The sequence below is a fragment of the Chiroxiphia lanceolata genome, chromosome 2 (genome assembly GCF_009829145.1).
Source record: "Chiroxiphia lanceolata isolate bChiLan1 chromosome 2, bChiLan1.pri, whole genome shotgun sequence".
NCBI lineage: Eukaryota > Metazoa > Chordata > Aves > Passeriformes > Pipridae > Chiroxiphia > Chiroxiphia lanceolata.
In genome coordinates this window covers 42684258-42710580 of record NC_045638.1, presented here as the reverse complement: position 1 = coordinate 42710580, position 26323 = coordinate 42684258, and the positions used below count along the sequence as shown (strand labels likewise).

Sequence of the window (26323 nt, the reverse complement as noted above, 5' to 3'; positions counted from 1 at the left end):
TTTTAAATCTGCAGTCTTCCTCACAAGCCCTTGTCTAGGTCTTGTCTAGGTCATATATTACTACTCACTATGAAAACTGCAGAGTCTTGCTAGATTGACTATAAAATATCCGCAGGTTGCTGCAGGTTTTTGATTTGTTGCAGAGTACTAGATGAAAATCCTTTCAGCTAAATATGAATGAAGACTTGAGGTTTATATAGCGGCCTTGCAAGAAGAGAAGGTCATCATAACTCTACGCTCTGAAAAGAAAAAGAGGGCTAAAGGAGTGCAATTAAGATTTTTTTTCTGGAAGTAGTAGGACAGCATTTAATAAGCTCTGTGTTTGAACAGTTTAGCATAGTGATGGCTCTTATCATGCGTTTGCTGCTGACAGATATTTGGGCTGTTCCCAGCAGAAAATTTTGAATTTTTAAAAATTAATTTGTCACCAGCTGACAAAAATAGGTGCACTATTAGTGCTTCGAGAGAAAGGAAGTGGATTGCAAGTCTTTATCTTTGTAAACCTGAGAGAGACTTTATGCTCTTCTTTTTTGAGGATTTATCTTCAAATCCAAGCCCAATGCTCAGTGACTATGTTGTGAAAAACACAAAGCAACATGTGAAGATCCATCACGTTTGTAACATGCAGAGGTAACTAGGGCAAAGCTACTCCTTCCCAGACCCAATCACAGCCTCTTTCAGGAGAGGCAGGAGTACTCCTATCCAGCTGCAGTCCAACCAACCCCATGCAGAGAGTGGAGGCTTTCTGGAGGGTCTTACCTGAGCTGCTCCTCAGGACTCATGGCAAAAAGGCTTCTGTGTGGGCACATGGGCTTTTCTTACCTGAGATATATTTTTTTCAGTTCTTTACCCCCTACCTTGTCCCAACACTCTTCTTACACATATAGACAATCTCAGATACATCACAGAAGAATAAATATTGCACATTTGAGCTGGATTTATTTTTTTATAGCTGCTGTCACCAACTGTGTTTGCTGTACAATCTGCTGGCCACAACCACCATCCTGCTGAGCTCTCTCTCCCCAGCAACTCTTCCACAGGGCTTCAGTTCTCTTAGAGTGGAATCATTCGCAACAGGATTTTCATATAAGCCTTACAACAAAAGAGAAATTTCCTTTGCCCTTCTTAACAAAAATAAAATAGTAACAAACTCTGAACCCTTCTAACAATGATGATCTCATACTACTAATTAATGCAGGATATGGCAGATATTAAGGTGCATTTGGCTTGGTTTGACTGCCAGTATGTTTCTAAACACATGGGCTGCAGCTCTGATTCTTCCCCTAAATACTTGTGTTGTCACTAAAGTGACACACCTTATTTGGCTTAGTTAGATTCCCTAACACTTCTCAGGGAACTCCCTCCCATCTCTGCAAGAAATGCTACCACTCATCCTTTTCACTCTTCCAAGGCCTCCAAAAAGTAGCTTATCCAGAGAATAGAAAGTTGTCAACTTTACATGTTTGTAAAGCACCTGCTTGGTATAATTCTCCAGAAGGCACTGCCCACTCACATGAAATTTGCTTCATTTATTTATCTAGTCTAAAAATAGTTAGTTGGGTTTTTTTTTTCAAATTTAATTTCTAGGGTTGCAAAAGACAAGATGATGATTATTATAGTATTCTTATTCCCATGTCAAAGAAGACTAAAGCATGGTATAACTCCACAAGTGCAAATAAAGCCTGTACACACTCCTTCTATACCATATTTTTTTATCAGATACAGGAAGTATAAGTACCACTCAAACCTGTTATTCTTCTTGAAAGAAATCGAGTAATTGGACTGCTTTGGAAATAAATATGACTTGTTAGTGCATTTTCAAGTTTCTATTTCAATAGAAATAAGCCATTGCTTATGGCCAAATGTAAAATCATTAAGTATGACAAATTGACAGACTTCAGTTAGAGTCTTAGATCAGTGAACAAAATCATCACAATCACATAGAAAATTGTAGGTGAGGTCTTCATGACAAACAGCTTTGAAAGTCTTCAACAATAATTTTTCACATATGTAGACTACATAACAGTGCTAATATCTTCCTTGCTACAATATTGAGGCATCATCATCCTGGTTACAGTATTGAGGCATCATCAAAAGTGTAGGTGACAACAAAGTGACACTCTGGACAACTTCAGAAAGAAGTCAGACAGGTCTTACAGTATGTTAAAAACTACACTTCACTTTTAGGAGGATTCTATGTCTAGGAGAAAAATTAAGTTAGGTAACATATGATCATGCTGATGAAAGAAATTTCCTTGTGATTTCCATTGACTCTCATCCATTAACATGAAAACATCAAGAAATACAAGAGATAGATTGTCTTTAATGGTTATGAAGATTTTTCACATTGCAAACTCTTGTATTGGACCTCCTTTTTCTCAGAATCTCTTCAGAATTTGATCAGAAAAAAATGACCAAAAAAATTCTGAGATATACCTTTCATTCCCTGCATTTTCACTCCTTAGTAAGTATACTTGCATCCAATTTTAGCAAACAATATCAAGTAATACCTACTCCTTTAATTTTCCTATGCCCTTTTTAGATTTCTCACATGGAGAGTGTGGTCTTTTCTCTAAAACAATATAATGGAACTATACCCTTCTCATCTGGTCCCATTACTCATCCTGCCCAATTTCTCTCTCCAGAGAAACAAAGAGGCTATTTTACATTTCGGACACTAAGTATTTTGATTCCCTGTTTAAGATTCCAATTGGTCACTAAGTAATTATTCTGTTAGGTCAGGAAGTTTATTTTGGAGCTCTTGTCCTCAAAGGTACACATTTTCAGATAGATATAAATGCTTTTGGTATTATTTGTGTAAACATCTGCGTTTGTGTCAGCTGATGTTTGTGGCCCACCTGTATTTCCTAAGACTTGGAATTTAGTGTTTAAAAGAGTCAATGTAAGGACCATTAGCAATCAGTAAACAGTTTCTTTCAAACTTCCCTCATGGTAAATGAAAAGTGTGTACAATCTCTAAAAGGCATTGGAGCAAAGCTTAATCCTTGGACACTATGCATATATTAACCTCTATAAAGACTTTGATCAAACCCTTAAATGTCACCAGCTTCCTTTCTATTTCTTCCGGGCCATATAACATCACACACAGCAAGAGAACTGACCTTTATTGTTTGCAGGCATGCCCAAGGATATTTACATCATCCACACACAGCCCAGAGATACCAGTCTCTGTCTCTTAAAAGATCTAAATAACTCACAAGGCATGGAAAGCAGAACTGCATACAACAATTTAGATTAGAAGGAACTCCTGAAGGTCACCCGGTTCACCCCCCACCTCCCCTTAACATCCTCATTTGGTCCAAAGCAGGGACAACTTCAAAGATGGGTCTATCTTCAGATTTGATCAGGTTGCTCAGGGCCTTGCCTACATCAGGTCAATGAATCTACTGCTACAAGGATAGAGAACCCATTTGGTTGAACATGTGAAAGAGCATGAGTTCCCCAGGAGTCATTGTCTCACAGCAGCATTTTGGTGTCTAGCACAAGCAGCTTTCCCAACTCATGCATCAAAATCAGTCCTTACTCTAACCCTGGAAAGCAGGGAAACAGCATAGTCACTGACAAAAACAAAAGTAAAAAACTGTCCTCCTAATTTCACACTGAAGCCAATGCTTTGGTAACAGTATATGCACTCTAAGAAGCACTCTGTCAGTGATGCCCATGTAGCCTGCATAAGAATAGCAGCTGGAAATATCCACATGCATTTTTTTTTTCCACAGATCATGAATGGCAGCTCTGAAACTTGATTATCCTATTCATTTTTTCAGAAGTGGGGGTGTCTAGTAATGCACCCCTCAGTAGACAGCACAAGCAAGATGTGCCAAATTTTGCCCAGAGGGCATCAGAGGGAAAATGCCTTTGTAATGAACAGCCAGGTCAATTAATGACTGCATCTGCAGTGTTTTCCACACTGCCGAGGGCTCTGAGGAAAACTAAATGGGATAGAACAGCTAGTTCCTCCATTTGTAACTCAAAGCCATACAGCCCACAAAGTGTCTGACCCCTCAGCAAGTCCTATGGGGCCCCAAAATATACCTTCTCTGCTTCCAAATGGAAATTCAAGGGAGCCAACTCCCATTCAAATTGTTTCCTTTAAAACAAAAAAGGTCAAGAAACTCACTTCACTCACTGCTGTTTGCATGTGACACTGCTGCCACTTTCCCCTGCCAAGCAGGCACTGCTGGGACACAGTCTCCTGTGAGCAAGCGCATGAATACACCCCCTTGCAGAGCAAAATGCATACAGAGGTAACACGTGTCAAAGACCTCCAATTGCCAAACAGATAAGTAACTTTCCTCATAGTGCACCGCATGACTGAGTCCTGACTGAGTATCACATTCCTCCTGGATGCAAAAGCAAACCATTATGGACAAATGAGGCAAAAATCCAAAATAAAAATCAGTCAGATAGCTCAAGCACACCTGACAGAGCTATTTAAAGGATTCTGACCATTAGCTATCACTTCAGTGATACTTTTCATACTGACATTAAATGTGGCAGAGGTGCTATTTTCTCAGTCTCCTGTTTCTTCGCAAAAGGAGACAAACATCACATACAAAATATTCAGAAAAACGTTAGCTGCCTTTGTTACCATCACATCTTCACCTGTCTCTAACTTCAGTGTTTGGGGATGGGAAGGGTACATGTCTGAGCAGCAAAACACTAATTTTTAGGCTTTCAAGGAATAGCCTATATATGAAAAAGATGTGTCTACGTATGGATGATTACACTGATTTTTAATGTTTGAGCCCTACACAGATTTTGCAGATACAATAAAAAAACTTAGAACCAGGCATTTTTAAATGTACGTATGGCATATTTTCAATGTTTGGGGTTTATGATACATGATACAGTCACCAGTGAGATTATGAAGGGCATAGGGGTTTTTTCCTTTGCTGTTACAAAAAAAAAAAAGTTCTGTGTCTCAAACCAATGATAATCAATATAGTTTGAAGCCTAGTTTTATGAAAAGTTAAAGAACACATTTTGAGGCTGGTTTTGTTTGAAATTAAGCCGTTCCTCAGTGTATCTCATTATCTGAGTCTTCCTTCACATGCGCACACATGCACACAAGCACACACACACAAGTCTTCAAAGCAATGCCTTTCCTTATAACTAAGAAGAAGGCAAATACGGAGAGTAAGTCTCCCACATGTCCAACCAAATGGGTTCTCTACCCTAGTAGCAATCCACTTATTGACTGCTGTTTTCATGCCATGGGAAAGAAGAGAGGAGTTCCCATACAAACCTCTAACTACTTCTAACTGCAAGACAGTCAGAAGGCTGGAGCACCTGGCATACGAGGAAAGGAGAGTAGAGTTGTTCAGACTGAAGAGGTGAAAGCAAAGATGGAATATTATTGCTGCCTTCAACTACCTCATGGGAGGTTGCTACAAAGATTGAGGTTCCACAGTCAAAGAGTGAGTGGCAGTGGACACAAACAGCAATACAGGAAAATCCAGTTAGATTTTAGGAACTCTTTTTTTACATAATGAAGGAAGCTGAATATCAGAACAGACTGTTGTGAGAGGCTGTGGTACCTCCTTCTTTGGAGATAATCAAAACCTGAAGTAAGCAAGGCCCCGAGTAATCTGATCTAACATGAAGACAGACCTGTTTTTTAAGTTGTTCCTGCTTTGGACCAAATGAGGATATGAAGGGGAGGTGGGGGGTGAACCGGATGACCTTCAGAAGTTCCTTCTAATCTAAATTATTGTATGGGTATGCAACTATGTTTTCTGTGCCCTGATGTTTTAAGAGACAGAGACTGATATTTCTGGTCTGTGTGTGGATGGTGTAAATATCCTTGGGCATGCCTGCAAACAATAAAGGTCAGTTCTCATGCTGTGTGTGATGTTATATGGCCCGGGAGAAACAGAAAGGAAGTTGGTGACATTTAAGGGTTTCATCAAAGTCTTTATAGAGGTTAATATATGCATAGTGTCCAAGGATTAAGCTTTGCTCCAGTGCCTTTTAGAGATTTTAAGAACAAATCACTTCCCTTATTTGACTGTTGGCTGAAACTCCTCTTTTACTGAGGTTATGTCCTCTCTCTCTCAATTTATATTCTTTCTTTTCTTCTCAAACAGTGAGGTATTAAAGTCTTCATTTGCAAAAAGTAAATGTTTATCCTTTTTGTAATTTAGCTCATCAGTACTGTTCAATGGAAACACCAGTGATACAAACTTGAATGACAGTTTTGGGGCTATGTGTATCTATCTCTTCATTAGGACATGGCCCAGTGCCAATAGCAATCTTCCCACTACTTTCAGTGAATTTGAATCAGATCCTTTAGGGCTAGATGCAAAAAGAATGGACACGCTGAGTGAGCCCAGAGCTGAATCCCAATCTTTGAGTCAGATATTAGCATTATTTGTATCATATCTGGGGACAGTTTTGTTCCTCTTTATGAGATGCGACACAAGTTCCAGAACTTAAACCAAGAGTCTGCAGGCTTGGTCTTGGAAACATATAAAACAATTCTATTTAGCGTTTGGTTTTGGGGGTTTTTTTTTTGTTTGTTTGGTTTTTTTTTTAGTAATGATCTGGGAGTCTAGAGATAGCTAGTCACTGCTTGGGCAGGCTAACATTTTAGATCTTGACTTTGTTGACGTGTCTGGTGCTTTACCCATCAGTACCAGGAAGCACCTCCTCATATATCCTGGATCATATATATGTATGTATGTACGTTCAGGGGGACCCCTGGTGGTCTAGTGGTTAGGATGCAGCACTCTCACCGCTGCGGCCTGGGTTCGATTCCCGGTCAGGGAAACTCCCCCGGGCAGATGGAGCTCGTCAGCCCTGTAAGGCCATCCATCTAAGAGAAGGTCACTCTAAACAAACCTACGTCCTGAGGACCTCACTGCCACTGTCCAAGCTCGCTCGGCCCCAGCAGATGAACCTTAGGATTAAAGGGTGGGCTTGGCTCAGCGCACTCTGTGTCTCACCTAAAAAATCCACCTTTCCCAAATCTTCATTCACGAAGACTGGCCATAAAATGTACGTTCACCACAGCATCACCCTGAACCACTGAACAGAGATTGTCTTCCAAAATGAACATCAAGCATGACAGAGCTCATTATCACAGCATTCACAGACACGTGCAAAGTCTAGGTTTAATTCCTTTCCCTGGTTGATGAGATTGCAACCTCCTATCTTCGTAGAAAGGGTCTTATCCATCACCTGTCTTCCATCCTAGCACACGAACATCCTCCTGGATAACTTGGCAGCATGCAGGAAATGCATCAAAATGTCTTAGGACAAACTATGGGAGTGTGAGTGGGCCTAGCTTTGAAGTTCATTGATTAAAATGTCACAGAACTCCCAGTTAGCATGTCTCTGAGATGACTTCCCCTGATTTCAGTTTACAACTGTACATTGAGAGCTTGAGCACTTAGACCATCTTTAGGAGCAAATTACATGTACTTTACTATCACCCCTTTTAGATGCAGTATGGACAAATACAGTACAGCAAAAGAGACAAATCTGAATATTGAGTTTCTTTTACTTTTTATCAGTGGAACACCAATTGTTTCAGTGTCATAACTAAAGGATATTAAAACTTGCCTATAAAGTTTCTTATTTGTTTGGGCTTGGAGGCAGATGAAATATGTTGCTAAATTGGGAATGCATCACCAGTCTTGTCTATTCTATTAGAACTAATGATAGGCAGAAAAGATGCAGAAGTGTAGCATAAAAATTATATCACCCATTTTTGACAAATTGTGGTTTTATGGTACCTGTCATTTTGAAGTGCCTTCAGTTTTGAGGAACACTAAGATGAGATCATTTAGATATTATTGACTCTGCCATTATGGCTTCAGTCATAAGTATTTAAAGCATTCAACCCTCCATGAGGAGCTCTGAACTATAAATGGTGTTCTGTAATAAGGACAGCCCGCTGTTTTATAGCAGTGACACCAGATGTGTGGTGTCTTTCATGGCTGCCTCTAATGATGCAGCAACTTCTGTGGTTCTCATATTGCTTGGAACAGCAGTTTCGTCGAAGACAATGAAACTCCACCCATGTTAAGATATAGCAAGTGTCTTTTTTTTTCTTTATATATTTGAAAACTTTTTAGCTAGATTAGACTGTCTTTTCTGGAGTGATGTTAACTTAGTTTGGAATTACAGTGAGCAAACTAACAAACTCTTGTCCCAGGAGGTGCAGAATATATATTCATACACAACATCACATTCCTTTACTATAGCCCATACTCAGCTTTTTCAGCAAGGGGCCTTGTTTTTCAGCAGGTCTGAGCGCTGACTGTTTGCAGTGATTATGCAGGAAGCCTCTGCTCATTCCTCCAAAGAGTGTAAGTGTGGACATAGCACAATAACTCCGATACCCTCTTAAAACAAACCTGGGCATAATGTTCACAAATTAAACTGTAAATAGAAAAGAAAATCTAGAGCCTATAAAGTTCAGTGAGGTCAATATAAAAGTTTCCGTTCACTTTGTTAGGTTTTGGGTGAACCACAAGGCAAATTCAGTAGGTGTTCAGAACATGAAGTTACAGTTTTAAACTCGCTCTGGTCTAAGTGTGAAACAAAACAAACAAAACCAAAAAATGCATTCAGTTCACAGAGACATTTTTCCTAATACTAGCCCTTTCAATTTAGGATACACCATACAAAGCACCACATTCAATAGCATTCCTTCTAAGACATGTGAGATCAGTATATTTATTGATGTAACCTACATCCCATGGAGACTAGATGGTCTGTGCCTAATGTGCATGCCCCCAAAAGCAAGAGTTAATGAGAATTAAGCACTTAATACTGGGTAAAATCTGTTCCTGGCTACAGTAAAACTAATACAAATCAGTACAACGATGCACTACTACTTTGAGCTTCAATGGCCTTCTTGTTGTGGGAGTGAGAGGGCTCTGGGGAAGAAGATCATCAGGATATTGATTTAATATCCGTTCTGATTTAAGGTTCTTGCAACAAAGTGGGTTATGTTGACTTTCAGCCTGTGTGGGTTGTTATTTGGATTCTAGATAAACAAAGCAATTGTTCATTAGAAAGACATTAGAACTTTTGTTTAGACTTCTCATGGCAGGAGGAGGGGGGAATATGCCTTACATTTACTGTCCTGTTTAAAATTTTAAAGATTGAAAATCATAGGTAATTTATATATGATGTATTCCCAAATCAGCTCAAAATATACTTCATGAATATTGCTGCTGGAAAAGGAGACATACTTTCAAATGGTTTTGCTGTTCATAAACAAGTTTTCTTTTTACAAGTGAATACACAGATCATTTTGTGACTACTGTACTGCAAGCTTCCATCAGCAAACCTGAGTATTTGTGGTTTTCACAGTATCATTACTTTTTTATGTGAAGCGACTCATCCACAAATGTCTGCAGGACATCAATATATATTGTGAGTATTTTGCACATATTATGAGGAAATATCTCCTGGATTTTCTAGGATGCTTTAGTCCCCAAGTATGGGTTACTATTATTTTTTTTCATAGTTCTTTTTCTTCACTAAGATAAACACCTAGAAATCATCCATCTACTGAGAGAATGTAGCTTAGCTTGTTGTCCATAAGGAGGGACAGCCAGAGCTATTGGCTCCCAGTATTGTAATAGCAAAATTTTTTTGCGATAAAAATAAAGTTTGTCTAAGCGGTAATGCAGGCTACCACTTGTGGTGTTCAAGCAAGACCAGCTCTTGGTATTTGGAGTCAAATTCATGTGAGGAGGAGTCATTTCGGCCTGCCGTGAATTTAGTCTGCACAAAATACTTTTGTTATTCATTGTATAGGACTACGTTCTTTCTTTCCTTAACTGAATTTAGTTTCATTTTGCCTACCAGTCTCACTTGACCTATTGCTGTGCATTATTTGTCCCCTCCCCATTATTATAACATCTTGTTTCTCCTTGTGGTAAGAATACTCTGTGGATTTTTCATAAATCTATTATATCCTTGTGGGAAATTGTTCAATCTATTTTTACTGGGATTTTTTATGCGTGTGTGTTTTCTACCTACGGAATTCCTTTCAAATTTCAGAGAAAAATAAGATCCTAGCACTGATACTTGTGGGTTGTTTGATTTTGAAGGAAAAATTAAATCATCTACAAACTGTCCCTGGAATTTAAATCCAGCCTAGGCAACATCACTTAATCTAACTTGTCAGGTTTTTAAAAAACATTAAACTATAGAGCTTTCATTTGGTTTTTTTTTACAGTGAAGGTGTTTTTCAGAAAGTTATTCCAAACTAGTAACTGTGACAAACAGAGTATTTTGGAAAAGCCGTTAACTGAAATATCACCAAGATTAAACTGCTCTGAAATTCTTGTTCCACTACTGTTTCATGAATACAGCATGATCATCCAATAGACTGTTATGAAAAGAGACACTTAGAAAATGTATTTTGTGCACTAAGGTTTGTGTTGCTCCTAGAACAGTTAACAACCAGGATTTTCAGTGCCTGTATCTTCAAGCCATATTCAAGGGCACCTTGATTTAGCTGTAATCAGTGCCCCAGTGTATAGTCATAGGGTTATTTCTCTTCTTTGGGGAGAAAATCAGGCTGCCAATGCACATGTCCTTCATGGCAGAATGTCTGTCTAGAGAGAAGAAAGCAGATGTATGTATAAGGCTAAAAATCCCAAATATAGCTTCTAATAGGTGTGATAATTATTTTCAGGAAAAAGTCATAAGATGCAGTTTAAATCCATGGGGCACATTGTTCCAATGAATGTGCAGTGTATTTATTAAGGTACTCAAAGGATTTACATCTGCTCCAAAGCAGTACATCTGCTCTATGACTACAGGCAACTTTAGTTTCTAGGGAAAGTTTCTTGAAACTCTTTTTAATGTGCTTTAACCTCTTGCATGCTGAGTTGACATATCTACAAGTGACTTGCCTCACATAGCCTTCACCATCAAAGGCTAGATGGCATCCAGCTGCTCTGGATGCTCAGGCTGATGAAACACCTCTGGCTTGAGTACCAGCTCCAGACTGTCAAGACTCAAGTACACACCAACCAAAACCTTTGTAATTCCTAGTTTCTGGTAAAGGAAACATGGGTATAAAGACTGAATGGGAGTCATAGGTCTCCAATAGTACCTGATTTAGATGAGTGGGGGTTGAAGAACACATCATGGCATGCAGCAGCAGAGTGTAGGATTATATGTTTATATATACATATAGAATGACTGACTAGTCCTGAAATATGGATATGCTTGAAAGAATAGCCCAAAAAAAGCCCATGTCTGCTTTGCACAGCCCTACATGCTTTGACCCAAAAAATCTCGTGCCCTATAGCTGTCCTCTTGCTGGCAGGCTCTAGCTTGGGGGTGCCAAGGAAGAGTTTCTTAAATCCCCTCCCATCTCTTCGTACCTGCATGAGTTCACTCATGTTCCCCCTCAAGTGTTTGCAGACCAAAACTGGAGTTACCATAACCCTGGGAGATGCTTAGCAAGCTGGACCACAAACTCATTATACCTCAACCATGCAGGACAGACAGAGCCAACTCTGAAACAGCTGAAGAGACAGATTCTGTTCTGCACAAAGGAAGAAGAAAAGGGGAGAGAGATAAAATAGGAAAAAAAATAAAATAACCCAATGAAATGACAAGTAATGAATTTTCATTGTATTCCATGGCAAGTTATTACCACTGTGACCAAAAATATTTGAACCTCCTCACCCCTTCCCATAGCTGCTGAATTCATCTGACCAATGCTGCGTGACTGTTCCTCCTCATATGTGCCCATTTCTGTCTCAAGTTGTGAACTAGAGAGAATGTAATTACTTGCTTGATATTTAGGGCAGGCTAGTCAACAACTGTTTGCTCTGCTGGCAAACGACCAGTAGGTCAGGCCACTGCTTAGAAATATCACAGGAGGATGTTGCCATTCAGAGTGCTGACTCAGGGAGAGGAGAAATGCCAAATGAATGAGCAATCATCACGGTGTTTTGCTTAGGATGGAAAACTCAATTAGGATTCTGTAATTCTCCTGCTTCTTGTTCTTCCTTGTGGCAATCTTTTCTGCACAACAGCAAGATGTTAACAGTGCAGAATAAAAAGCATGCTAATAAGTATAATTTCCCTTTTTTTTCCCTTGAAAACTGTATTTGCTTCGTGTTCTTTATTCCATTGTACACAACAATTAAATAAAGAAAAAAATGGTGCTGGGCTGTTTCTTTCTACAGGGCTTTTAATTTTTTTAAGCCACTGCTCTCTGAGCATTTGTACATTTGAGAGCAATTGTACATTTACTCCCTTTCTTCCACAAGCACCCAGTACCCTCTAGGAATTGCTGTTCTTGTATGCAGAGATGTAAGAACAGTGGATAACAGCAGAACAGTCTGTCTGAAAATCATTCTCATCTGTTGTTTTTTTTTTATCTCAAGTGTTATCTTATTAATTATAAAATATTTTTGTTGCTCTATTATTTTTTCCTACTTTTCTTTTTTTTTTTTAATTCCCTGTGTCTCCTGTTATTGGCTTTGATGGACAGATGAAATATGATAGCCTGAGACACGTTTGACAGAATATGACTTTGGCCTGCATAAATTACTGTCAGGGAATTTTCAGGGAAGTACTGAAGTAAATTTGTAGTGACTCAAAAATGTGTTATAAATTATAGCATAATCTCCACTGCTGAACAATTTTATGGTTAAAACAATTAAGTGAGTTTATACTTTCAGTGAGTCCTTATAATTTTTCCTTATAGTTTAACTTCTCAAACTGCTCTGAGCCCTTTAGAGGAAAATATTTTAGAAGGGGCATTTTCCCTCTGCCTTGCCAAAAATCATATTTCTTTTCAGTCAACAGTGTGTCTTTACTCTTACAGGTAATTCAGAGATGGTAGGTTTTAGTTTTTCCTCACATACTCATATCAACTCCTACAGGAAATAGCTAGGATCCTTCCGCCTTGTGCCACTACCTTCCTGATCCGTTTCCACTCCATGTCACCAAATCTCAGGCTATTCATAAAACATTCTTGAAATACTCCAATTAAGAGGATAAGAAATGAAAGAGTTGGTGAAGCTCAGTATCCTTATGGGATACTCTTGAAATTATTCTTCCGGCAGTGGCCTATATTTTATGCATTCAGTATCTGTGGTAGCTTTGACTCAGTGAGGGTAATCTCTTCTGTCTGCTGAAAAGCACCTGACTGGAAAATAGCTAAAATTGACAGAAAATATGAATGTTTCTATTATTATCTTTAGCTCCTTTGTGACACTACCCTTTGTGAAGCTGTATTTTTTTTCCATTTTGGGTTTTTTGTACATGGTAAAGAACTCTGGATTTACTTTTTATAAACAAAATTGCATTTTTTCTAGATTTTCACTCCATATCCTGTGAAACTACTTTTCTTAAAATCTGCGGTCTCCACCCTTATGGCAAAACAAATCCAATTTTCCAGTTTTTGTGACTGTTACTAAATCCTCCAAAACATGATTCAAAAGTTTCTAGATTTTGGAGGCAAATAAATTACAGCATTTTTTACTATTATAATGTCACTATTTTTATGATAGACTCCTGACCATGGGAACACAACTTGTAATCACCAAGTGCCTGGTGTGGCCTTGGATGAATCTTTGCTGAAAGGCATCAGCAGGCTAAGGTGGGGAAGGCACTTTGAAAAAGAGCCAAATAAATAACTGGTGCACAGCTGCCTCAGTCGGGAGAGTGCTGGCAAGGGGCTGGGCTGTTTTTAAGCTGCCTGTGTGCAAGGAGCAAGCATCGATCTTCTGTCCAGCTACTGGCTTCCATCAAGAGGGGTAACCGGTAGGATGCTGCCTGCCAGCTATAGGCAGCTCTGCAGCAGGTAATGCTCAGTTATATCTGTTAGTGCTCAGAGTTGACAATGGCAGGCAAGGACTGCCTGGGCATTGAGGAAAGAATGAGATAGGAATATATTACTGTTCTTTGTGAAGCGGTTCACTAGCTATCCATTGCAAATTGATTACTTTTAGTCCTGTAGCTTTGCTTTCACCATCCACCCTGCCCTCACAGCCTACAGCAGAAGATGCAAAGCACCTTCTTCCTGAGTCCCATTTGGGTCTCAAATATCCCAATGACAGCATCCTCATCCCTGAAGAGCCATGCAGCCTGAGCTCCCTTTGCAGCCTCTGTGATGCAGGGGCCTCTTGCATTAGCAATAAGGGAAGGGGAAGGGGCAAGGACAGCAAGATGGCTGGTACCTGTTGCAAAAAAAAAAACCAACCCACAAAATCAACTTTACATACACAGCTGCCTGACTCAGGCCTTTTCTCTTGCCTTGGCAGCATCCAGAAAGTTGTGTGTCCCCCTCAGCAGCATGGTGACATAGAGTTCCCAGATGCCAGCAGCATGCTTGTGGTGGCAGGGAGATGGATGGCAAGCTACGAAGCCTGCCCAAGAGCCATAATAAATACTTGAGCAGTAACACCAAGTCTAGTTGCATGCTGTGTTTACCTGCTTGATTTAAATACAGCATGACCTGTGCTATATTGTCACTACTGTTAGGTAGACATATCTTTGAAGAAGTGGGGAGGCTTATTACCTAAAGCAGTATCCAAGAAGGGAAAATAGGCTTTTCATTGTGAGGAAGATGCTAGAAATGTAGGGGTAATACTTTGCTTATCCAGTGACAGTCTGGTTTCAAGTAATTTTCTTTGCATATGGTTATTCATATATATGGCGTATTCCTTTCTGCTCTCCCTTTTTCTATTTGGAATAAAAACTCTTTGGGACAGACACCTTCTCATTCAGATTCACACAGTATGCCTGAAGTGCTGGCAACTGTGCTCGTTCTTATCCATCAGTGTTTGCTCTTTAAATTGTCCAGATTAGATTCCACAAATGGTTTTGCAGAGTGTATTGAATTTGTGGCAGAGGTGAGCTGTACACCTTGAATTCATACTGCTCACTGAGTCATGAGGCTCAGACTCAAAACTCCAGATATGTATATCCGCTAGCACTTTTAGCTTCAAAGTGAACCAAAAGCTAGAAGGTGCCCATTTCCTGATTCAGGATTAGATTGAGCACCAATCTTTCAAGAATGTTTAAATTCATGACTTTCCACCCAGTCATGGCAGAAAACAGGAAATTGATTAGTCTCATTAGATTTTTACTGCTTTAGGATAAAATCTTATGAGAACACCTCACTACTTTGCTGTACTTCAAACTGGACTTAAATTTCCTCCCTCTCCTAGAGTGATCCTTGAGCACCAGCAGTAGCTGGACCCATACACAACCTCTATGCATCCCGCCTGCATCTGCCTGAGTCTCTGGAAGCCCTTAGGAAGTTGTTCTGTGAGGATCCAGTAACTGGGGTACTTAACTCTATCCTGAAGGACAAGAGAATGCAACTTCACATCAGTTCACATCAGCTCCCCCTGTTCAGCAGAAAGGCAATGAAAGCCATTAGTTTATTGACACAGCAGATTGACAGTACAAGGCTCTCTCTGACTCTGATTGTTTTCCTGATAAGCACTTTCTCTGCTGAGCCTATTTGCTTTGCCAGAAATATCTTTTTATAAACCTTTCTGCCTCTTAAAACACTATTGTTTTCATTCTACATCTTTTGTGAGTTTCATTTTGGACTTAGATGTTTTAACTAATTATATTTGCATATTATATAACACCAATTTATTGAATAGTCTCTCATTTTCAAAGTAACTCTGAAAGCGAAATTGTGCACCTTCTTGGAGAGTCTGGAAAGAAAATCTGGCCATGAAAAAAAACCACAGAACTCCATGTCACTACAATAAGCACATGCAATGCCACAAAGCTTCCACACTGATTTAATTCTTTCCCCACTGTATATATCCACCGCTTGCAATAATGCAGATTTGTATGTTTGGATTAAAATAATCCAGAAGGCAAATAGCCAGGCCATCGAAACCAAGCTCTAGTTCCAGTTAAGCAGAATGACCAGCAACCAGAGGTGCTAAGGGGAGGGAGTCTACCGGGCATTAATTCTGGATGGAATAAATCGTGATGTTAGATGAAGCAAGAGTTTGCATGGTGCGGCTGTAAGTTTGGGGTGTTCCCATAAAACGTTATTCCAGGTTATGGTGTGGAGATGCGCGCTGTGCCAGCTCTAATGCCTTACTCTCTGCAGCCGCTCCGCCGCGGGCTCAGCCTGAGGGGCCTGGCGCTCTCCCTGGGATAAGAGGGTCTGTATTCCGCGGTGGGCAGAGGGCGATGAGCGCTGGGTCGGGCTGCCCAGCCCTCCCCGCTGCCCCGCGCCTCCCGTGCAGCCCCTTCCCACCCCCACCCCCCCTCCCCGCTCCCATCCGCATCCCTTCCCAGTTCAGGGTGGAGCGGAGGCCGTTCCCTGCTGTCGGCCCTGCCAAACTGCACCCGGCGGGGACGGAAGGGAGCGGTACCTGCCCGCTCCCGGGGGAACCCAAGGAGGACGGTCCCCCAGCCGCCCATCCTTTGGGCGCGGGGGAGCGGGAGTGACACCCCGGCGGCAAAACACGAGCTCGGAGGGAAGGAGGTTTGTGTTTGTTTCTCTCGTAGGAACTCAAATGGAAAACAAGGGAACAACTTTCCAATAACCTTAAAATTAGTGTTTAGTCATAGAATCATAGACTCATAAATGGTTTGGGGTGAAAGGGACCTTAAAGACCATCTAATTCCTAGCCCCCCTGCTGTGGGCACGGACACCTTCCACTAGACCAGGTTGCTCAGAGCCCCATCCAACCTGACCTTGAATACTTGAATACTATGGTTGAGGCATCCATAGCTTCGCTAGGCAACCTGACCCAGGGTCTCACCACTCTCACAGTGAAAAATTTCTTCCCAACATTTGATCTATACCTATGACCTTTCAATTTGAAGCCATTTCCCCTTGTCCTATGGGTCAAAAAAGGTACTGTAGTGTGATTACCTAAACAATTAATCGCTCTGCAGCATAAGAAAGCCAGTCATGGAAGAGCAGGTGCTTTTATACTTAAACTCTGTCAAAAACGAGGTTTGCTAGGCTCTGAAAAAATGCACAATGCAAAAGAATCCTGAACTCCAGATGTGTTTTTTCACATTGTGTGGAAAATATCTCAAATATTTTATGACAGTGTACCGTAATTTCAAAAGCTTAAGCTGGATCCTTCATCAAAACTCTCACTTGCATACTCTGACTTTACATATTTCTTTCCTTTCTGTACTTTTGGCCACCTTAACACAGCCTTTTCTCCATGGCTCAGTCTACTCTGGATAAACAGCTGATTATGCCACCCATTGTTGAGGGAGAGGAAGGTCAGAAGCCCAGAAATTGCTACCAGGGTAGCCAACATCTTGTTGCTGAATCTTGAGTTATTTTGAGGCATTGAGAGTCCACTGAAAGCTTCTTCAGTTTGGAAGGCAATGGAGTTATGTCAAGAAGTAACTACTAGAAGAAATGAAGTTAAATGTAAGGCTACTTGAAGTATGAAGTACAATTATCCTTCCTTTTTATGAGAGAACATATCCAAGCACTTGATGTCCTTTGAAATCATACGCTTCTCAGAGCTGTTCTGAGGCTTGAACTCATTGTTTGCTGTAATACATGCAGTTCCTTGTAAACCCTTGAGTTTTAAGAGAAGAAACAGCCACTTCACTAATAGTACCAGATGAACATTTCCAGGACAAATGAAAGTCTGCGTAAACTCGAAATGCTCTATCAGTAATTGTTTACATTAGCTATTAACATTTTTGCTTGGAGAGATGAAGGACTGTTCAGAAAAATCAGTGCTTAAGAGCTTAGCCTTGCCACAGAAAAGCCTCTGGTATTTTATCTTTAAGATTCCAGCGTATTTCTGTTGCTACTTTTATACTTATCTGCAATAAAAAGCTGATGCCTCTGAGTGCTTTGGATTTGCTTGAATCAGATTTATAGACCAGTTTTTTAGCACTGCTTCTAGGTATTTCAGGGAAGGGGAAAGCTGCTTCAGGTCCTACAGATTTCCAATTCAAGGCACTGATGTTTCCAGTAGCTTCTGCTTTCCAAAAGCAATGTTTCTATTTACTGGTCATCCAAGTCTGGAGGGTAAATGGACACTTTTATGGAAAGGAGTAGAGTTTTAGGTGACATTTGACAGATTCCTGCCCTTCCTTTCACCCCAGCCAAAACAAATGTTGAATGTGGGAAGGGTTTGGTGTCAGGCTCTACCTGCCTGTAAGCAATAATGTCAGTGTTTTTATTAAAAAAGTAGAGTCCATTTGATAATATGAGACAACTTTATGCTCTCTGCAAAGCTATGGAGGCTGCTGAAGGTAGGATCTCCAGGTGAGAGTTAAGACATGGATAGCAATACCAAAGTCACGTGCTTGTTTTACTTGTATAATTTCTGACCACAAGGCTGTCAGCTCTGAACAGTGACTGTCTAGCCCCTTACAGAGGCACTTGCCACTGGAGCCAGCAAACATGTGGCATGGCACAACCATTTCCAGGCCACAGAAGACTTCTACAAGCATATGTCAGCATTCATGCAGACCTGTAAATTATTCTCCTTACAAAACAATCAATAGGCAATCTGGATTGTTTTAAAATGCTTGTTTCAGCTCAAAGCTGAATGAAACAAAATTCAGCTAGGTCATCCAAGACAGCACACTGGATGGTCACATATAAATCACAAACTATAGGAGACTTGCCCAAGTTGCTCCAGGCATCCTGAGTGGTGCTAGAAACTCACTAGAAGTGAATCAGTGCCAGGTTGCTATGGACTATGCTGTGACTTAGATACATAAGTGTAGGACTATTAGTATGGGAGCTCTAGCTCTCTGAAGCTCTCTGAAGTTACATATCAGTTAGTCTGAGTATTCGGTAGGGTTGATAGGCGTTCTTTACTGTTGTTAAAGGCCTTAACTTTTTCCCTGTCAAAGATGTGGACAGCTCTTAGAGACAATGACAGCAAAAAATCCCCTCATTTCACTTTAAAATACTCTGGTGAGAAAAGTCTTGCCTTGGAAAGTCGCCTAGCTCATTTGTTTTATTTCACAAATTACCCAAGCGCCCATTTGTGCTTTATAACTGGGATTCAGCGTTAGTTCTTGATTAGAAGAGCTGTCATCTGTTTTTCTGTGCAGAAAGATGAATCATGAGCAGGCAGTTATTGGTAAAGCTCCGGACCATTTAAAGTCACAAAGTCAAATTAAAAAACAAAAAAAAAAAAGAAAAGAGGCAGAAAACTGAAAAACATTTGTTGCATAAAAAGACCTGGGTGAAATTCTCAGAACTTCTATGCCCTGAGAAAGTATCAATAACCATAAAATTTCACAGCCCCCTTTTTAGAACCACAGCCTTAATGTTTTGTAGGGAAAATAAACCTTTGGTTAACCTTGGCACTGGCAGACTTCATTAAAATAACAGCCTGTCACTTTCAAGTTTAAAATAACAGGGTTGTCAGTTTTATATTCAGCGGAACAATCTACGGTCTTATTCTCTGGGAAACGCAGCGGGTGTGCAGGCGGTGGGGGGGGGACTGGCAGGAGCAAAAAGACTGAGCAACACTGCCATCTCGAGGGCCCCCCAAAATCCAGGGTGCTCCCTGGCAGATGAGGCAATGCAATGCTCAAATCCTGCTTAATCCATGTGACATGCACTTCACTTTTTAAAAAGGCTGAAAATAATACACCATCAAGTGCGAGGTGGTTCAGCAACTGCTTGGCATTTAAATTTATTTTGTGAGAAAGTATGGAAATACATAATGTATGAAAAAGTAATCTCCACACAGAGCAAATAAAGTTCTGCTTCACTTGCTTTCTAATCGAAGCAGGTCACCCTCTCCGAGGTACCTAATGTGCATTGAAATTTTGGGCATCTAATGAGCCGTTCTAAACAAAAATATGTGCCTAAGCTCCCTACATCTAATCAGTGGAGAAATGAAGGTGCCTTTAAAAAAACCTCAGAGAGATCCTCTTTAGTTAAATAGCTGGGTGAGATAGAGGAAGCCCAGTTCAGCTGCTTATTCATAAGTGCCTAGTACCTCAGAGACACCTATATGAAGATGGCAGATATAACAAAGGACATACAGGAGACCCATCTTTCTCAAGGGACAGCCCCTAAAACTTACGGGTCCAAGTTAATTGCTTTGTGTTAAGCTCATTTTACAAGTAATACTGTGTGTCAATTAAAATACCCAGCCATCCTGTACTTAGCTGCTTGTGACATGATTCTTACCCTGACTGTGATGCACACGTGCAGCAGATACATAAACATAACACTTAGAAACAGTATATATATGTTCTTGCTGACCTAGTCCTTCTAAACAAATTGTTGGCCATTAGTCTTAGAATGCTTTCAGTTTAAATCTCTAATGGACATAAATCGATGTATGAAATTCCAGTGCAGTTTTCTGCTGGTACAGCAGAACGTAAATCAGATGGTGATGATCTGTTTGTTCTTCCTACCTGGCCACGTCCACAATGAAGGGCATGCTCTTTACAAGCCCATATGTGGCTCAGGTGGTCAAGCACCCTATCCATAAATCCATTATCCAGCTACCCACAATTGTCCAAGGGCTACATCATTTTTAATAAGGACTACAAGGGTGCTGGGTGCATGGCTGGGTGTCTTAGACAGTTCCAGGGGAAAGCAAGGAGCAGGCAGTAGAAAACTGTCTAGTTTTTCACCTGGAAATAATGTAGAATAAAAGTGTCATTAGTTAAATGCTGCTTGTGAATTAAAGGGCAAAGGAGTAAGTGACTAAAGAAACTACACAGATGTGAACATGGTTTGTGATGGCTGCTTTAATGTCTGTTCTCTGAGACAAAATGCCAGGCTACTTTCTACTCGCTGTCTGTAGCTGTTCTGTCAGTGTGACACACTGGTAGGATACATTTTACATACAGACCCTGAAGTCCCTGAAATTACTTTGTCACAAACATCCACTTGAAACATCTTCCAAGTGTCTATGCCGCCAGATAACCAACCCATGGTACCGCAACCAGAATGGCACCCTGACACACCGGAGAAACAGCGTCCAGTGAACAACCAGAAACATCTGTACATTTTTCCAGGTCATAAAGGCTTAACTCTCACTGGGGCTTTGAATCAAGTTGTTTCTGAGTATCCACAGGCAGAAGGTATTGACAGAAAGGCAAGATGAATATTCTGCTTGCATTTCAATAAGGAAATCTTTCCAAATTGCAGACTAAACAAGAAAAAAAAATACAATGCAAAAACACCAGGAAGAAGAAAAGGATGTTAATGAGCACCATTTCTTCTTAACAAAAAGAAGATTCCAGAGTATTTGATTTCATTTATTGCATTGAACCTGTGTCAGGTTTGGATGCATTTCACCATCTTTGAACACTATTTTAGCATATTGTGATATTCCTCTATCTGTGAGAGTAGAGATTATATTGGTGGAGATGACAAATCTGGAAGGAATAAGACATGGACTTGCCAGAGGAGGACTTTTAGTCATCTCACTTTTAGTTTTGCATGGTATTTCCAATGCTTTTTTGAATTCTTCTTGTCAGTCTTTCTATTTACCCAGATGCCCTGACATAAAACAAACAATGCTAAGATCTGATTCCTACTAAAGTGACAGGCTTGCTTTTAAAGTCACTTCATTACTTTGGAGTGCAAGGCGAGTAAAGAAGACAGAAACATTGGTCAGCTTTATTTACCTTATAACTGAGCCCATGCTGGTAGGACAGGAACTGAACTCATGGATGCCCTTCCAAGTTCTGCTGAGGAATTGCATGACCTACGTGACTGATTTGGTTGCATAAGAAGTCAGTGGCAGAAATAAGAAATCGACTGTATTTCTCAGTTTAGGGCATGTAACTATACCATTCCTGTAACTCTGGATATAAATTTCTCTATAAGAATGATGCAAACATTTAACTTTTTTCACTTACACGGTAATGCCTTATTTCTGTTAGCAATTATAGATCAAGGTGAGACTATTTTAATATCCATTTCTATATATTTCTAAATAAATTAAAGATGTAACTCTTTGCTTGGCTCTTGCTATATCTTTTTTCTTATTTTTCTTGATCCAAAACAAGTTTCATACCTTCAGAGTAGCTGAAAAAAAAAGATATTTCAATATAATATCAGGGTTATGTCAGGAAGATAACTAGGGAAAGTTAGGCTAACTACAACCAAAGAGGTCCAGCTGTCTTAATCCCTATAAATCTCTGCTAGAGAAAGCGGAAAGAAAATATGTAAAATATCAAAATTACATATGTCTCAGTTTAATGTTTCCACAGATGTCTAACCAAGCTTGAAAGTTAACATTTAATTCAAAGAATAGGAAATACCAAGGAATCATTTACAAGGCCACAGGTCACCAGGGGAATACAGTAGTCTGAATTCGTAAATCACAAGCATGCAATGTTAACGGAATCCTTAGTGGTTTTTATCTCATTTCCAAGGGTCTGTACATCTGTTACATATTTTTTTAAATGCTGGTGGTAATCAAAACAATGTAGAGAGGAACATATGTAACCATGGGGACTAATAAGAAAATTTCTGTGGTCATGGTTGACAAGATCCTGGAACTGAAACCTCCAAAAACCACAGGTAAAAGTTTTACATGTCACGGCAGGCATTACATCACCTAATTCTATTCTGCATTTAAAGTTAAATTAAAAGTATTCCAAAGTCATTGCCTACCTGAACATTCATCATACAGAAGAGAACATGGCCATCAGGCTACCTCCTGAAAGAGGAGATGAATCAATCAGTGTTCAGAATCCCGTTTTCAAAGCCATCAATCACCATATTGCACTTCCAGAAAGTTTCAGGATGAGATTCAAGAAACCACTTAGGTAGATGTGTAAGGTCCACTGCCAAAAGCTGAGGGTTGACAGAGGTCCGGTCAGACAGCAGGAAAGGGCAAGACTTCGAGGGCTGAGTCCACACAAGTTGTTTAAATCTCCATGGTGAAATAATACAATAGGGGAGGTGGGCAGTGGGGGATAGCTGTGAAGGGAAATATCTGAAGGTGATAAAAAACTGTTAAAATGCACCTGAATTGAAGGCATGTAGAGAGGCTGCAAATGAGAACCTTTCCCTAAGCTGTAGTCATTTTTACCATTGATGCTTTTTGTGAGTCATGCAAATGTCTCATTTACCCGAGGCACTAAAATGAGAATGACACCTCAGGAGGATGTCTCTGAGATTTAATTAGTTGTCATTTACCAACAATCCTGAGTAAAGATCATATTACTTTATCAGGTGCACTTCTGTAACATAAATGAAAAAAACACTGTTAGGAAATTTAACAACATAACGTATGCAAACCTCATTTTGATTTTGAGGCAATATCTGGAAAGCATGTGCAGCATGTGAGCAAAGGGCCGGGGGGAAAATCACTTTCCAATAGGTGTTGAATAACTTGTGGTTCAAAACAGAAGTTTGCAAGTCCTACAGCACCAGTTTTAATTTGATTATGGTCAAAATCTGAATGTAACTCAAAAACATCTGAGTTTTCAATAGCTTAGAGTAACTTCCAGCAAGCTCTGAAAGCTAATTATTCACCACCAATATCAATCAGATTGCTTGTGTAAATAGTTATCTAGGCACAAGCTACAAAAAAGAAAATCTATCCCTTTGACTCTCACAGTCACCAAGCTTACATGAATGGACCCTACTCCCTATAAACTCTCCTCCATGTGTTTTCTATAGGATTTCTTTATCCACACTGTGTCTTAGCAGAAATTTACACACTGTCAACAATGGACAGTTTCACTGAGTTGCTTATGCTGGTTAGTTGTCCCAGTCCCAACTGGGGGGTTTTTCTCAACGTGGGCAGAAGAGGAAGAAGAGGGGCTGCTGTCTGCCCAAAAACCCTGGTCCCATGGACCAAAGAAATCAGACATGACAGGTATCCTGAGACCATCTCCACTTTCTGCCAAAGGCTTGCCCGCAGCCTGTAAACTGGAACTTAATTTTTGGCTTGACAGGGCTCCCCACTGAGACTTTAAAGGCTTGCAAATGCTACTAGTATCTCATATGAAAACAAAGCAACTGGAGCTTGGCGAGGGGTGTGGAGGAGATTTATCAGGTGTCTATCACGGCAAGAAACACTGTCAACAACCCATACAGCCAAATACTGTCCTACTTATTTTTTATAGATGAAAATTCAGACTGTGCTTCTGAAATAACATCCTCAGCTGTTTCTATCTCTTGGCTTACAAAGTGACATTCCACAGAGTCTAAGCGTGGCAAAGCAGCATGGGCCATTTGCTTGGAGAGCTATCATGTCCTGAGAACAAAAGAAAAAAAAGATAAATAGCCAAGTACAATATTGTACCTCAACAACCTAAAAGACAATCTCAAAACTGAATGGAAGAATGGAGAGATTCTATTTCTTGGTTTTTTAAAGAACAAAGCTTAGCAATTTCCTTTAAAAGCTATTCAACAAGCTCCCCGAAAGCCTATAACAATTTCATGTGAAATGCATGTTTCCATAAGAACAACAGTGACAGCATTCATCCTTTGTAGTCTGTCCTTTGTTGTTTTTTCTATCTCTTCTTGTAGATTTTTCCACTCTAGTATACCAAACACAAAACAAGGACTGATAAAATTTTAGTCAGAGCATTTATTTTTTAAGTTGATGCTGGAAATTCAGTTTCTTCCTGCTTGTTGCCTGAAAAATGCCAAATTAAATTATTGTTCAAGGAATTTATAAGGTAAAGAAACTGCTTAGATATTGTCCTAACATTCCTTGAATGCGGATTCTGTGTCCAGCAACAAATATTTATCTACACCTAACAGCAAAGAAGGATATACTCTCTGCATGAATGTATATACACAGGCTTCTCACTGTTGCTGAGATCTAAATGTACTGCAATGTATTCAGACTGCGTATTTTAAATCAGTTCAACATCAGCTCAGCACTGCACCATTTTTTTTAGAACCCATGCATGGAGCTCTCTATATAATATTTTTCTAAGATGTGACCAAGTTGGTGGGTGAGACATTTTGTCTGATGTACACTGTTTAACTGAATTCACATTCAGCCAACTGTGAGGCATATTAATTCTTAAAAAGATGTATATTTAGAAAACCTTAGACAAATGGAGATTAGGAAGAGCAAGATGCAACATGTTTTTATTAATGTCTTGCCTGTGGAAAAAGGTGACTTTGATTGTTTGTAGGTTCTAAACTCAAATGCTGAGTGTCTTGCTTTTAAATACAGGCAATTAAGTTTTAGCACCTTTAGCCCTTTTAACCTTCACCATCATCACCATTACAAACCTAAACAATGTATTGTTTAACATTATAGTTAAGGTGGCTGATGTTTTTAATCTGTTTTCCCTCTCGTTGTGTTTTAATCAGGTAACAGATATTAAAGAAAAGCTAAAGCTCTCTAAAAAGTTCTGGTCAACATTACCCTACACAATCTGCAAGGATGAGCGAGTGACAGCCGGTCCGTCAGTCGAGGAGGAATGCTGGAATGGCCACACCAAGGCAAGGTGAGGTGGACCCCTCTCCACCGCACTTGGTCCAAATCCCTATCTGGCCTGAAGCAATCATGAAGCTGGGGGTATTTCAGAAAACTGTTTATGAGAATTAAACAGAAATGGGGAGAACAAGTAATTGTCCACACACAGCTTGTAGCCAAGATTACTTATTGTCAAAGTGACATTAAAGCCGGAGTGTGAGTCAGGGTAAATGTGCACAGTTTGTCAGCATGTGAACACAGAAAATGTCCGTTGGTTCGGCTCCAGAAGGATAATTTATACTGAGATTTCAAAGAGCTCTTTAGGTCCATTTAGCATCCCTGTGCTGGGACTGACAGCTTGTGAAGCAATTGCACTCTCGGGATGTCATATTGGGATGAAATAGAAATTGGAATTTTGGCTCCATTTCCTATTGGCTGGCAAAGCTTAGGGATATTTACTGGAGGAAAAAAAGTCTGAAAAACAGCCACCAGAGAATAAATGTAGCACTCCTACTTATCTTGTGTTGAAGATTTGACCTTATATTACTTCATCAGAGATAACTGTGGTCATCTGCCTTGTTTGTGATGAGTTTTCTGTGAGTTATAATTTTGGAGTTTGCTTGGCCCTGGCTGCGGCAGACCTGGAGCCAGCAGATGAGCAGGTGTCTCCAAAGGTCCAGTGTAGATTCACCACCTAACAGTGGAGAGGATCTGATTATCCTTGCTGAGAGAGAAAGGAATTGGCTCAGGGACCATACTGGGGACAGTCTGCTTTCAGGTCTGCAGCAGTAGCCTGTGCCTTTGGGTAGATGCGAGGAGTGGGGAGGTTTGAGTGTCTGGTGACAACTGAATCTGGAGAGCAGTGATACCTTTTGGCACTCAGGGACTGGAATCTTATTTTCCTTTTCCTGACAATACATATGAACAAATAATATAAAAATGAGATAATAAGAAAAAAC

General features: G+C 40.1%; 1 protein-coding gene across 1 annotated transcript in view; it reads left to right on the top strand.

Annotated features, from left to right (window-relative positions):
* Positions 1-26323, top strand: part of GPC6 (glypican 6) — a 772169-nt gene that overhangs the window by 725467 nt on the left and 20379 nt on the right. Inside the window, exon 8 of the mRNA XM_032679241.1 lies at positions 25259-25395. Within this exon, the coding sequence (XP_032535132.1) occupies positions 25259-25395 (137 nt within the window). The remainder of the gene's footprint in view (positions 1-25258; positions 25396-26323) is intronic.